The 14,800-nt window shown below is 46.2% G+C and overlaps 1 protein-coding gene across 6 annotated transcripts in view; it reads right to left on the reverse strand.

Annotated features, from left to right (window-relative positions):
- Nucleotides 1-14,800, reverse strand: part of DPF3 (double PHD fingers 3) — a 295,203-nt gene that overhangs the window by 151,969 nt on the left and 128,434 nt on the right. For all 6 annotated transcript variants that reach the window (XR_009738805.1, XM_061429342.1, XM_061429343.1 and 3 more), the window contains exon 3: nt 5,981-6,088. Coding sequence is in view for 5 of the 6 variants with exons in the window: in XM_061429342.1 (XP_061285326.1) it covers nt 5,981-6,088 (108 nt within the window). In the remaining variant the exon portion in view is untranslated. The remainder of the gene's footprint in view (nt 1-5,980; nt 6,089-14,800) is intronic.

Below are 14,800 nucleotides of genomic sequence, written 5' to 3' on the forward strand. Positions count from 1 at the left end.
AACAATATAGCTTGGATGTCTTTCCACTTTTTTCTCCTACTCATTCTCTTAAAGGACAAAATACTATTCTATTTTACGAATGTATTCTATGGTTAACTAGTCCCCTGCCAAAAGATCTACTAGTTGCTTCTATTCTCTGTTTGCCGCTGCTGTTACAAACAATGCCACAATGGACAACCTTACCCACTGGGAGTCCATATTTATTTATAAGATACAATTCTCTAGCCACAGAATTTGTAGGTCAAAGGGCAGGTGATTTTTAAATACTGACAGGCACTGCGCATGAACCTTCAGACAGGTTAGACCCAGCTCCACTTCTGCGTGTAAAAGAGAGCAGATCCCTAGCTCCTCATCTGTTCCCTTCAACTGCCCCCCATTCCCAGGGAGGTCTGCCTCCATTCACCCAGTTGACTGCCTCTACCTACTAGAAATTTGCAGCAAATTCCCCCAGGAACTCTGGGTTCAGTGGTTCTACCCCAAGTCACACTCGAAAGTACAGACCAAAAAAAAAAAAAAAACCCAGCTCTCTTTGAGACCAAATCAAATGGAATAAAAATAAGAAAGAGTCATTTTGAAATATTGTCCAAGTCGATTCTGTGCTTTGGGAGGACATTCCCCCCCGCCGCCGCCATAAAAGGGGAGAGGTCCTCTCAGCTGAGGACTGTGTATTTTATAAATGACGATGGCAGAGCTTCTCAGAGGTGGCATGTGTTACCTACGCAGGGACACCTGCCAAGGGTACAGAAGAGAGCTGAGATCCAGAATGTGCCTCGTAACCCACCAGAAGGGGCATCATTTATAAATGTCTGCCCAGCCGGGGGATCTTTTTCTACTTTTACACAAAGGTGCCATATGGGTGAGCTGAGGCTCTGGGTGAAGGACCTTTTCTGAAATGTTGGCTTGTGTGAAAAATTCAAAGGCAAACGTGTGAAGCCTCCAGGAAGAGGGTGGTACATTTTTTTTTTGGTCATGCTGCTTCATGTTCTCTGGATAGGCCCTGACACTTTGAGGTTCAAGCCTGAGGCTCCTTATCTCTGACTCTCAGATGCTCCCCTGGCATCTTTACTCAAACCTATAGCCGCAGGCTGGTGAGGTGGTACACATCCTGAGAGCCAGGCCTGCCCCGGTGGTACAAAATCAGAACCGGATACAGAAATGACTGACATTTGGCCCAAGGTCTTGGGGGTTTTATTTTTGTTTTTAGCAGGCTTAAGAGTAGGTCTGATTACCCAGAGAGGGAACAAATTCACCTGAGATGGATCTCTTGTCATTTGCAAAGTTGTTGATTCCAGCCCTGGATTGTTGAGTTTCTCAACACTTAGGTGCAGGTATGGGGGAGCCATTCTGCCTTGGGCAGGCCTGACTTGCCTGGGGTCTTCTGCCACCTGAGGATATGATTACACCTCTGAGGGCTCATCCTCAACCAGGCTGGTGCTCATCCTTGCAGAGAGGGTCCTCCCCCGGGACCCTGGCCGTCTCTGAGCAGCCACCTTGGCGTCTACTCCAAGCGTGAGGACTGAGCCCCAGGAAACCTCTCGAAGATCACAGATACAGACACGGTACTGCTGGGCACATGGCTACAGGCCACCCCCCTAGGGGCTCTCCTTTTCCTTTCCCTAGACCCAAGGATGGGGCAAGTCCAAAGTCAGTCGTGACCCCAGCTGCTCTACGTTCAGCTTCCTGGAGACCCACGTGCCTGAGTACATGTCTGTAGCCAGAAGGACCAGACGCTGGTAACGTAGCTTCTTGCCTCAGTCCCACCAACAATGAGACTCTAAGTCCTCAGATATATGAGCAGCATAGTAGATGCTCCTTGGCTTTGCCAGAAACCTGACTTCCCTGACTTATAAAATGGGCTTATAACACTTTTACCTCTCCCTTCCCTCTCTCCCTCCAGGGCTATGGTTAAAGACCAAAGGAAGTGGCAAATGATAAATGAAAACATTTTGTGTGTGTGGGTGCTAGTCGCCCAGTTGTGTCTGACTCTTTGCAACCCAGTGAACTTTAACCCACCAGGCTTCTCTGTCCATGGAATCCTCCAGGCAAGGATACTGGAGTGGGTTGCCATTTCCTTCTCCAGGGGATCTTCCCAACCCAGGGGTCAAACCCGGGCCTCCTGTATCGGCAGGCAGATTCTTTACCATCTGAGTCACCAGTGTATTGTTCAGATACTGGCTACAACGATGATTCGACCAGAGCGCTCCATCCGCAGGTGGCTCTGATGGGTGGAGTGAATGTAAACCCAGTCAGCTAATCAGTCCTTCCAGGGATTTCTCCAACACAGATATTGAAGGAGACTGCCTTTCTGCCAGCTGTGTTGAGTGCTGAATCTGGGCTGCTAAGTGGCCACCTTGCATTCCCCATGAGAAGACAGTGTTAGAGGTGGAAAGAGACACACAGAGCCCCCACTACAACATCTGAGCCCCTGGATGAAGCTGTGCCTGAAGCCCAAATCCACTCTGGGATTCACTTTTCTGTCAACCACTTCCCATTTTTTGCTTAGGCAGATTCAACTTGAATGTCTGGTATTTATGACTGAAGGAATTTCAACTATCTCTTGGATGCATTTTAATAATTAATATATTAGTTTTCTAATCATAAAATAAAGTTTTTAAGGGAAAAATCTTGATAACTTTTAAATTAGTACACCTATCAGCAACATGAGGAAGCAGAAGAAGCACTAAACAGAGAAATCAAGCAACCTGGATTCTCTGCTGCTTCCCATGAGAATTGCTGTGTAAGTTTGAGCAAATCTCCCAACTTGTCTGAAAGTGAAAGTCACTCATTCATGGCAGCTTTTTGCAGCCCCATGGACTATACGGTCCGTGGAATTCTCCAGGCCAGAATACTGGAGTAGGTAGCCTTTCGCTTCTCCAGGGGAGCTCCCCAACCCAGGGATCGAACTCAGGTCTCCCGTATTGCAGGTGGATTCTTTACCAGCTGAGCCACAAGGGAAGCCCAAGAATACTGGAGTGTCTGGACCTTAATAAAATAAAGAATTGGAGTTAATGATGTCTGACATGTTTACAGTGCTAAACATTTTTGATTCTATAAAAGATAATCCAATTAGTCTGATAGTATTCTTAATAAAGGTTTTTTAAATAAACATTAAGAATAAAGACTTTAAAAAAGAATAAAGACAATTTCAAGTTGATGTCAAGCATTTATAATAAAATCCTTTAACAAATTACATATGAGATGCCCTTATATAGTCCGTGGGATTGCAAAGAGTCAAGATAGGACTGAGCAACTAATACTTTCACTTTCACTATATACATGTAAAATATTCATTGCATCACTGCTTAAATTGGAAAAATATCCCTGGTGGCTCAGACAGTGAAGAATCCGCCTGCAGTGTGGAAGAACTGGGTTTGATCTCTGGGTTGGGAAGATCCCCTGGAGGAAGGCATGGCAACTCACTCCAGTATTCTTGCCTGGAGAATCCCCAAGGACAGAGGACCCTGGCAAGCTATAGTCCACAGGGTCACAAAGAGTTGGACATGACTGAATGACTAAGCACCTGAGAAATGAAAATTGGGAACAGTTTGGGTAGACTCCAGGAGTTGGTGATGGACAGGGAGGCCTGGCATGCTGCCATGGGGTCACAAAGAGTCGGATACGACTGAGCAACTGAACTGAACTGAACTGGTTAAATAAGTTGTGGTGCATTCATACAATGGAATATCGTGTAACTGTGGAAAAGAAATGAAGAAATTCTTTACATATTGACATGGCCAGTGCCTGAGGCACATTTTTAAGGGAAAGGGCAAAATGCAAGGTGGTTGTGCTGCATGAAAAGAGGAAGGGAAAGTCATACAGATGTAATTCCTGTGTGTGCATAACCTGTGTCTTGAAGAATCCCCGAAGACTGGTACCATTGATGCCTCTTTGGAGCCTGGGTCTTATTTTTCACTATAAAATGTATCCTTTTATATCTTAGGGATGTGACTGCATTACCTACTCAGTTTTTTTTAATTTTTAATTGAAAGGGTAAGAAATGGCAAATACTATTACATATTGCTTGTTTGATCCTCATGAGGAAGCTGCAAGGCTGGCTAGGAATCCCAAGTACCACTGTGCTATTTACAGATGCAGAAATACACCCAGAGGGTTCACATACTCCAACACAGAGACACCAGCGACAGACACCCGAATAGTCCCCTCACTCAAGTCTACACAGCCGACGGGCATGGGCTCACCCTCTCACTATAGCACCTACTGCAAAGCTCTGCTTAGGGTGGAATTAAAATGGGTCCAGGTAAGGCTCAAGTCAGGGATTACCTCTTCACTCATCAGACCACTTCCAGATCTGGAACAAGAGAGGAGGGAGCCAACACCTCCAAAATAAATTGTTCATATTGATAATTGTTTAATAAAGGCATGTAGATGGTGTGGAGTCATGCCATCCTGACTTGTGGTCCAACCACCTGTACATCTTCAAACCTCAACATGTGTTCTAAGGATGCAGTCCTTGGGATTGGATAAAATGCAAATTCTAACTCAGCAGGTCTGGGGTGAGGACCAAAGGCTCCCAAGTGATGCCTATCCTCATAGTCAAGACCATACTTGGCGTGTAATTCTAGAACCATACCAGCTGACATGGTCACCACTAGCCACGTGTGGCAGTCGAGCTCTGAATGCAGCTAGCTTACAATGAAATGTGTTAAAAGTTTAAGATACACACTGGAATTAAAAAACTATACCAAAAAAATAAAAATATCTCATTCATAATTTTTATCCTGATAATATGCTGAAATAATATTATTAAGTTAAACAGAATCTATTGTTTAAAATTACTGTCACCAGGTTTCTTTTTCTTTTTTTTTAATGTGGCTACTAGAAAATGTAAAAAGATACATGTGGCTCATAATCCTGCTCCAGGAGACTTGGTTCTCCTATAACCTGCATCTCAGGGAGTTTGGGACCACCTCAGTCATCACCCTGGAGTGTCTGCAAGGGTCTGTAAATGAGGCAAGGCCATTTGAGAACTTGGGTGGAGTACCTACCCCTAACAAATAAAACTTTTTCACAAGTGAAATCTGGGTTAGAGTGAGCAGCTGAAGCATGCTTATCAATTGAACTGTAAGAAAGCATCCAAATAACTGGTTTAGCAGAGATTTTTCAGGAAAAAAACGCAGCCTTGGGAGCCAGTGTGGAAAGGCAGGCGTGAAGTAACATTGCCAGACAACCACCCCTGCCAGGTCTGTGCTGTTTGGGGCCAGTGGAAGGGGGCAAGTCAGCTCTGCCTTTATTCCACTTAACAGCATTCCTGAGTCACATCCCAGCTCCAGCAGCCCCCAAAGCAGAGGTTCCCTTAAAGCCAAGGACCCAGGGCCATCACTTGGCCTTGCTGCAGCCCACAAGGTCTGAAGACAGCCATCTGTTCAGAAGTGTAATAATAGACCAGTAAAGAAACTAACCAACTCTTTCTGCAGGGCCACAAAGCCATCAGTGTCACCTAGAAGCAAATCCTGAACTCAAACTCTTTTATTTCTATGTCCCAGATGGGTTCCATTTTTAGTGACTGGCCCTTCTTGTGTAAGATGCTCCATTAGTTCATTCCCAGTGAGGTGGGAGAAGGTGCATAGGGCACTGTTCTCCTCAGATCGCAGTCTGGGACTAGGTTTCTTTACTTGAAACCCCAGGAAGGTATCACCCAGCCCCAGATAGCTGCAACTCCTTCAGCTCTGCTGGAAAGTCGTTCATCCTGGGCCTGTTCCCGCCCTGCACCTGCTTGCTGTCCTCTCCTAGGGTAGCAAGAGAAAGACAAAAGGAAGGGGAAGGCCTGAGACCCACCCCCCAGAGGGCGAGAAGTTTGGGGGTGTTGGGTGGGGGGCAGGTGAATGTGTTTATTTCATGAAAGCGCCGTGTGGGCACATGCACTCTCTCGGAAAACTCCGTAGAGCAACTTCGTCCTTGGCCAGCCCAGCACTCCCTGCCTCTCCTGTCTCGGCCCAGCCAAGTTCCACCGGGCACTCACCAGGTTTTATTTCTAGCAGCCGCAGTTTCGGATCCTCAGGCGGGTGCAATCGTCTCTTCTTACGCCAGCAGCGGGCAGGGTATGTGTACAGCTGGCCCGGGGCAAGGCCTGTGGACAGAGAAGACATAAAGGTTAAAGGCTCCAGGCTGGATGGGGCCTTGGAAACCACCCTGTCTGACCTTCTCAATCACAGTAAGAATGAGGCCCAGAGAAGTGAAGGGGCGTGTGAAGGTCACACACCTGGTAAATGGTGGAGCCCAGGCAAAATCTAGGCCCCCTGAGCCCAGGACCCTGGGGCTCTGACTGCTCTCCATTGCTGTCTCAGTAGGCACATCCCAAAAGTGAGCCATCATTGTTACCAAAATCAGTTCTGCTCTCTTAGCCTAGGGAGAAGATCAGGAAGACCTCAAACCACAGGAGGGACTTTTCCAGATTTATCCCCATCACGGGGTTTCCAAGGCCGTGTATGTCCAGCTACTTTCCATCAACTGCCCCTCTGCCCAGGCCAAGCAGGTGCCCTTCAAGGTGGGCGGCAGGCGTCATTCTGTCTACCTGCGGACAGCCTGGATGGGGAAACATCTCAAGGAAACAGAGTCAGGCTGCCAGATCTCCTACCCGCTGGCTTCTTCCACCCACTGACAGCTGCTGGCAGCTTGCTGAAGCCGAAGGGAGTCCCTGGCAAACTCCTTCAGAATATAAGCCTTTCCTGGGAGCAGGCTCCACGCCTGCACAGCCGGCATATCTGTACATCCCTGTCTGAAGTGAAGTGAAAGTCGCTCAGTCGTGTCCAACTCTTTGCGACCCCCTGGACTATACGGTCCATGGAATTCTCCAGGCCAGAATACTGGAGCATTTCCCTTCTCCAGGGGATCTTCCCAATCCCCTGGGATCAAACCCAGGTCTCCCACATTGCAGGAGGATTACTTACCAGCCAAGCCACAAGGGAAGCCCACATCCCTGCCTGGGCTTTACCAAAAAGAAACAGGCCGGAGATCACACGGTCTCCCAACAAGAACCTCCACTTGGATTGGCCTTTGACACGAAAGCACCACACCTGTGTCGTGTGTCAGGCCAAGCACCCCTTGAGGAGCTGTCCTGCTCATCAGCCAACACTCTTGTGGCTCACGTGGCACACAGTGTGGCATCCAGAGGCCTTGGAAGAACACGGACTTCCCACACTAGACCCTGGTCTGTTCCCAGAGAAGAGGGCAGGGGATGGAGGCTAAGGGCAGAGGAACAGGGCTGAAAACTGGTTAGGTGATCTGCAGATTCAAAAGCCTGCCCGATGTACCCCCAAATAAACCAGCAAGTCAACTGACCCACCCCCACCATTAGAGAGAAAAGCCTGACATCAGAATCCCCAGAACTGGAACCGTGGATGACACAGAGAAGAATCAAATGAAACACTTGCCGAGTGAGTGAGGGAAAGAATATGTTCCAGTTCACGGAAGTCACAACTCCGTCTTCTGTAGATGAACATGGCATGTGACAACTGTTAGAGACAGGCAGCCCCCCTCCCCAACAAAAGGGGCCCTTCCTAGACCTCGGACCATGGGTGCAAAACATCAGGACCCTTTTCCCGTCTTCTGTCTTACATTTTGGGGCTTTTAAAGTTAAGAGAGGGCCTTCCCTGGAAGTCCAGTGGTTAGATTTCACTTTCCAATGGCAGGGCTTGCAGGTTCAATCCCTGGTCAGGGAGCTAAGGTTTCACATGCCTCAAAGTCAAAAAACCAAAACATGAAACAAAAATACTATGGTAACAAAGTCAATGAAGATTTTTTAAATGGTCCACATCAAAAAGTCTTTTAAAAATTAAAAATAATAAAAGCTGAGAGAAAAAATGTCTTCATTTTTGCATTTTTTAGAGAAAAACCTACAAAAGTTTCACTGTTATACCTCCATTCATTCATTTTTCATTTGTGTTGTCATCTCTACCCATACACTGGTTTAGGTCCAGAGCTGAGGTGACTACTCCAGCATTAAAGGAGACAAAATTTTGTTTTGTTTGAAAAGTGAATGAATTTATGATTCCTATAAATGGGTACATTGAGTTGGAGTCCCTTCCAGATGTTTTGGCCACTGCTGGGGCCGGTGTTCCCCAGGATCCCAGAGAAGGCCAAGTATAAGGGCTGGCCTGCTGCTCCATATCCCAGAACTTGTCCTTAAAATGCCCCCTCATCTTGGATGAGCAATTCTTATTCCAGGCGGAAGCCAAAAATTACCTGGAGAACTTACTACTAACACCAATGCCCCAAACCATGCCAGAGCTACCCCGTCCACATGGAGGTTTGGGGGGAACTGAACACCTCTTTGTTTTAACACACTTTACAGACTGTCATACTATCTGACAAAGAAACTCTGGATGTCTAAGCACCAAAGAGTTACTACTTGGATATTCCCTCTGATGTACCAAGACCAGTCTAATCATTTTTCCAGTAGGTTCCCAAGGTTTCCTGTAGTTTTCCCAAGCCATTGTCATTAACTGCTTGCTTACTAGACTGTCATCCCCACTGGTTTAATAAGATGCAAGGTGGCAGGAGTCATGTCCATCTTAAGTATCCCCAAAGCTTAGCACAGTGCCTGGCATTCTCAAACCAGAATGGTTGAGTTTCAGAAACACAGGAAGTGGATGACCCTTGGCTCCTGCTGTTTCTGACTCCAGGAGACTCCTCCACCCGCCTCCAAACCATCCAAGAGGGACCTGTTGCACTGAACACAAAACCCACCCCACCCACCCCAAGAAGGGAGTCTCTGTGCTGTAGGCTCCTTCTTGCCCCACAGGCTGCTTTCATGGTATTTCCACTCTGACCAAAAACAGGTCCATGAAAAGGAACTGGTCCTGACCAGCACTCTCACAAAGGTCTAAGTGACGGGAGGTTGAAATCATTAGCCCTTGTCCAAGTCATCCACCCTCCTTGAGGCTGCCATCACCACACTGCCTGGTCAGCTGCCTCGGGCCACTCAGCTACAGGTCCATTCTTCTGAGGGAGTCCATTTTAAGAAGTACTTTGAATGCCCAGAAGAAGGGGCTGTCTTTATTTCCTTCTGTAACTTTCTCTGGTGGATGGAGGAGCCCCACGGTGCAGAGGATAAGCAGGAGTCCTCATACCCCCATTCGAGTCGCCTTGGGAATTTCACCATACCTCTCTGAGCCTGTCTCCTTGCCTTAGGATAAAGGTGATAATAATACCTACCTTACAAGGACTGTTGGGGGATTAGCTTATATTCAAGAAGAAGCTCTTTATAGCCATGAAGTCTCATACAGACATCAGTTCTTAATTATCAGGAGTTAGCTAACTTAAACAAGCCTGGACTCTGCCCATGTGGCCCCCATCTGGCATGACATGACTGCTCTTTGCTCCTCTAGCCACAAGGGGGGCAACGGGCTCCCCTTTGATGCCTGCTTCAACTCCTATCAACAAGCAAATGCCCCCAAGAGCTCTCTCAGGGCTCCTGCACCCTTCCTTGCCCTCCTCCCTGGGCTGACAAGTACCAGGGTGCCTTTATAGGGCAACACATTCAGCCCTGGAGTTCCACTTACACAGGGATGAGCAGAGCCCCATGAGAATTATGTTGTTTATCTCATTAGAACAGGAGGCACATAACTCAAAGCCCATGTGTCTGTGTGGTAGGATGGAGGAGGGGGTGGGGAAAAGGGAAGCACAGCTGCAGCTGGGGAAATTAACCTGAAGGAGGAAGTCTGGGGATGAGGGAAATGAGATGGATATAGAGGAGAGGAAGGCAGCAGACAAGAGGAGGTGACCAGCCTTCCCAGTAACCAAGACCACAGCAATCCCTCCACTCACACACCCCACTGAGCAAACTGTTTTGCTATTACTTTGAGCTGCAACTCCAGGTACACTTATATACAAGTGTGAGCATGGCAGACACACACACACACATACACACACAACCACTCAGGAACTCACCCACTGGCTGCGGGAAGAACTGGCTCCACAGGAAGATTCAGCAGGATGAGCTGGGTGCCTGCACATGTAAATTGCTTGTCACATGCATGGCCCACGTTCAGCAGGTGGATCCTGAGTGTTATGAGCCTCTCTGACAGGCACAGCATGAGCCATTAAGAATTCAGAAGATGAAATGGGATGGGAACAGATTTGAAAAGAAGAATCAGAATATCTTCCTCTTCCCCAGAACAGAGCTGAGCTGTGGCAGTTCAAGCCCACCCAGAGAAGGGCTCTGCCCACAGCAGCTCAGAGAGTGGCCTGAGGTTCCCTACTCATTGCTTCACAGGACACACTGCCCCACTGTTGGTCACTGTCGATGTGACAGTTTCACCTCGTCCTTATTTGAAATCAAAATCTACCTTCCTGTTGTTTACCTATGCCAGTTTGTCGACCCTTGATCCCAAGAGTGGACAGGTGTCATCTGCATCCCGAACGCCCATCCCACCCACTGCTTGGGTTCGGAGGAGAGCCAGCTGAGAGAACGAAGAACCAGAGGGCATTAAGAGTAGAGGAAAGAAGCGGTGACTGCACCTGCCCGAGATCCTGGGACTCTCCACCAAGACAGGGCGTCAGAACTGCAGAAGTCGGTATTGAAAAGGGGTCCAGCCCAATCCTTCCAAGCAGAATAGGAGAGAGTCACCAAGGCAGCTGTAGTTTGAAAACTTCCCACATAAGGAACTTGGCACTAGATCAGATCTTACTCATGTTTATTTCCCCAGGGCCCACAGATGATAGGTGCACTGTTTGTGGCTGAAGATGACAATTTGGACCAAGTCTGCAGAGCTGGAAGGATGAGTAATAAGCCCCAAGTAGGGCTTGAGGGGCAGGGAAGATGTATTTCCCAAGCACTTACAGCTGCGTCACTTCTTGGTGCTCTGTCCTCCTCTCTCCTCTTGGCTTATTTAAGAGCTGTCCGGATCACATGGACTATCTCTTCAGTAAAGCATTCCTGAACTATCCCAGACCACAGTGCCTTTTCTCTTCCCTGAAAGTCTGGAGTCCTGGGTACCTGGCAGCTCAGCCAGCAGCCAGCATGGCTCTCCATCTGGCTCGCCAAACATCCCCTCCCAGCCTCCCCTCCTATTCTTGGGAGCTCCTCTCTAACATTCAAGTGCAGTGTCCCATGTGACAGGACTGCACAGGCAAGGTAGACCTCAAATCCAGAATGCTGCCTGCTTCTTCTGGCCCAGAGATCTCCCCGAAGTCCCTCATAACATTCAAGTGCAGTGTCCCATGTGACAGGACTGCACAGGCAAGGTAGACCTCAAATCCAGAATGCTGCCTGCTTCTTCTGGCCCAGAGATCTCCCCGAAGTCCCTCACTGGTCTCATCACACTCAAAACCTGACACAGCAGAACTTGCCTTGTGCTCCCGTGGTTACAGCTTTGCCTTCCAGTGCAGGGGCGCAGGCTCACTCCCTGGCTGGGGAGCAAAATCCCACACCCATGCCTGTGGCCAAAAAGCCAAAACATAAAACAGAAGCAAAATTGTAACAAAATCAAAAAAGTCTTTAAAAATGGTCCAGGTCAAAAAAAAAAAAAAAACCTGCCACAGGACAGTAGCTAACATTCACCGAGCTCTTCATCTGTTCCAGGCTAGCACCTCACGGTCACTGCTATCTCACTGTGACAACAGCCATTCCATCGCCGGTCCATACGCAGCAGGCTTGAAACACAGAGCTCCCCTTGCCAAAACGCTCAGGAAAGGAACTCTGGCCCTCCTACCCACCCTCATCAAGCCACTTCTTGTGGAATTTATTTCTTCTTTCCTATCACATCACCAACTAAAATTGCTCATGGGGAAATGCATCTTGGTAATACAAAAAACATTATAGTAGAGTATATAAAATGTGTGGAGAATCAGATACTGACTAGGACATTCTTTCTAAATTTGTCAGAAATTTTTACAGTATCAACATTATAACATGGAACGGGAGCTTAGAAGTTATTGAATCTGATTCTTACCAGACACAAGAATTGCCTCTACACTATCCCTGACTTGAGTCTCCACTCTGGCCTCTGTTTCAATAATTCTAGTCCTTACCCTTCCACGAAGCAGTCTCCTATGCTGCTGAAATATTTTATTGTTAGAAATATGTCTACCAATCTCATCCACCACTGGTGAGAATGCAAAAGGGCTCAACCCTCTGTCTGAGTTTCTGGTGTCTCAGACAGTAAACAATCCACCTGCAACGCAGGAGACCCACATTTACTCCCTGAGTGGGGAAGATCCCCTGGAGAAAGAAATAGTTACCCACTCCAGTATTCTTGCCTGGAGACTTCCATGGATAGAATATCCTGGAAGGCTACAGCCCATGGAGTCGCAAACAGTAGGACATGACTGAGCAACTAACACTATGAAAGAGAATTTGGCATATCTAACAAAACTGCATACATGTTGCCCTTTGACCCAGCAATTCCACTTCCAGGAATCTCTATCACAGATTCACACACAAAAATACAAAAACATGCATTCATCATGGTATATTCAATACTAGAAAAAAGGTGAAAGCAATCCAATGTCCATTATAGGGACCTGGTTGAATAAATAATGGTACAGCCTCATAATGGACTATAATGAAGTTATGGAAAGAAGTGGGGGGAGGAGATAGTGGGGGCGGGGGAGTATACACTGCAATGGAATATATCATTAAGTGAAAAATGTAAGGTAGAGAATAGTGTGCATATTATATTATCATTTCTTTAACAAATGGGGATATACACACAGATGCATACATACTGTGTTTTTACATGGCTTTTTTTTTTATGGAAAGATAAACCAAAAACTATTTTTTAAAGTTGCTTACAGATAGAACAAAAATAATAATAATAATAGTAACAAGAAGAAAAGAAAGTTGTCTTTTCTTAGAAAAGGAAAAGAAAATAGAAAGAGGAAAGGAACAGGATAAAAGAACAGAGATAGAAGAGAGCTAAACTCTCTCTCTGAATATACCATGCTTTGTAGATTTGACTTTAAAACCAGTAAATATTTGATATTATTACAAAGGAAAATTAAAATATAAAAGCAAACTAAGATCATGGGATCTAGTCACATCACTTCATGGCAAATAGGGGAAATATGAAAACAGTGGCAGATTTTATTTTCTTGGGCTCCAAAATCACTGAAGACAGTGACTACAGTGATGAAATTAAAAGACTCTTGCTTCCTGGAAGAAAACTATGACAAACATAGACAGTATATTAAAAAGCAGAGACATCATTTGGCTGACAAAGGTTCATATAGTCAAAGCTATGATTTTTCCAGTAGTCACATATGTATGTAAGAATTGGATCATAAAAGGGCTGAGCACCAAAGAATTGATGCTTCTTACTATGGTGTTGGAGAAGACTCTTGAGAGTTCCTTGGACTGCAAGGAGATCAAACTAGTCAATCCTAAAGCAAATCAACCCTGAATATTCATTAGAAGGACTGATGCTGAAGCTGAAGCTCCAATCCTTTGGCCATCTGATGTGAAGCGCCTCCTCACTGGAAAAGACCCTGATGCTGGGAAAGATTGAGGGCAGGAGGAGAAGTGGGTGACAGAGGATGAAATGGTTGGATGGCATCAATGTACATGAATTTGAGCAAACTTTGGGAGATAGTGAAGGACAGGGAGGGAAGCCTGGTGTGCTGCAGTCCATGGGGTCACAAAGAGCAGGACACACCTTAGTGATTGAACAAGAAAAGCAAACATCTGCCTCTGGCTAAGATGCATATCAAGGGCCAGGTTTACCTTCCCACCTGAAGCCAAGATAGAAAAAAAATGAAACAAGAGTTTTCAAGATACTGGACATCAAGCGATGAAGGACAGTGATCCTTTAGATACTGAAAATGAGCAAGGTGAGCCCTGTGATTGCCCTAGCTTACTCGCTTGAGAGTCTCCAGAGTGCAGCACATCGAGGAGGAACATGGGTAGAACTCAGCTGACTTCTTGAGTTGAAGAGAAAGAGCTGAGAGTCTGGGAAGACCAAGGTGACTAGAATTCAAGGAAAAGAATAGTCAACAGGGATTTCCCTGGTGGTCCAATGGTTAAGAACTTGCCTTCCAATGCAGAGCATGTGAATTCAATCCCTGGTTGGGGAACTAAGATTCCACATGCCAAAGAGCAACTAAGTCTGTGTGCCACAGCCAAAGAAAGCCCACGTGCCACAATGCAGAGTCCATGTGTTGCGACAAAGACCTCGTGCGGCCAAAATTTAAATAAATAAATAAACACTTTAAAAATAATTAAAAAAAAAAAAAAGAACAGCAAACACAAGAAAGCTGCTCAGAGAAAGAACTGTGGAGATACACAAAGGGTCTCCTTCAAGTATTCAGCTCAGTATTGATCACAGCATGCTTGTGAGGAACCTACTAAATGCCAAGAGAAGAACCACCTGAAAGAACATAGGTGTGCCTTGTGTGCACTAGGGGCTGGGAAGAGTCTGTTCCCACCAGCACACTGGAAACGCCTCATGATTCAGGGAGCACTGGGCAGGGTACAGAGAATGGTCTTGCCTTGCTAATGGGGAATCAGCCCTAGATTAAGCACTGTTCAAGTTCAAAGTAAGACAAGAAAAGATCAAACTGTTTCCAAGTAACTTGACAGTGACTCAAAACAAAGTTCCAGAATATCTATAGGAATGAAAAATATATACAGTACCCAGCAAGGTAAAATTCACAATGTTGGGCATCCAATTCAAAATTACAAGGCATGTAAAGAAGCTACAAAATGGCCTACAATGAGAGGGGGAAAAAAACAATTAAAACCAACCCAGAACTGACACTGATGTTAGAATTAGCAGAAAGACACTAAAACAGTTATTATTTATATTCCACATGTTTAAAAGCTTAAACAGTCTGTTTTAAAAGA

Source organism: Bos javanicus, chromosome 10 (genome assembly GCF_032452875.1).
Source record: "Bos javanicus breed banteng chromosome 10, ARS-OSU_banteng_1.0, whole genome shotgun sequence".
Lineage (NCBI taxonomy): Eukaryota > Metazoa > Chordata > Mammalia > Artiodactyla > Bovidae > Bos > Bos javanicus.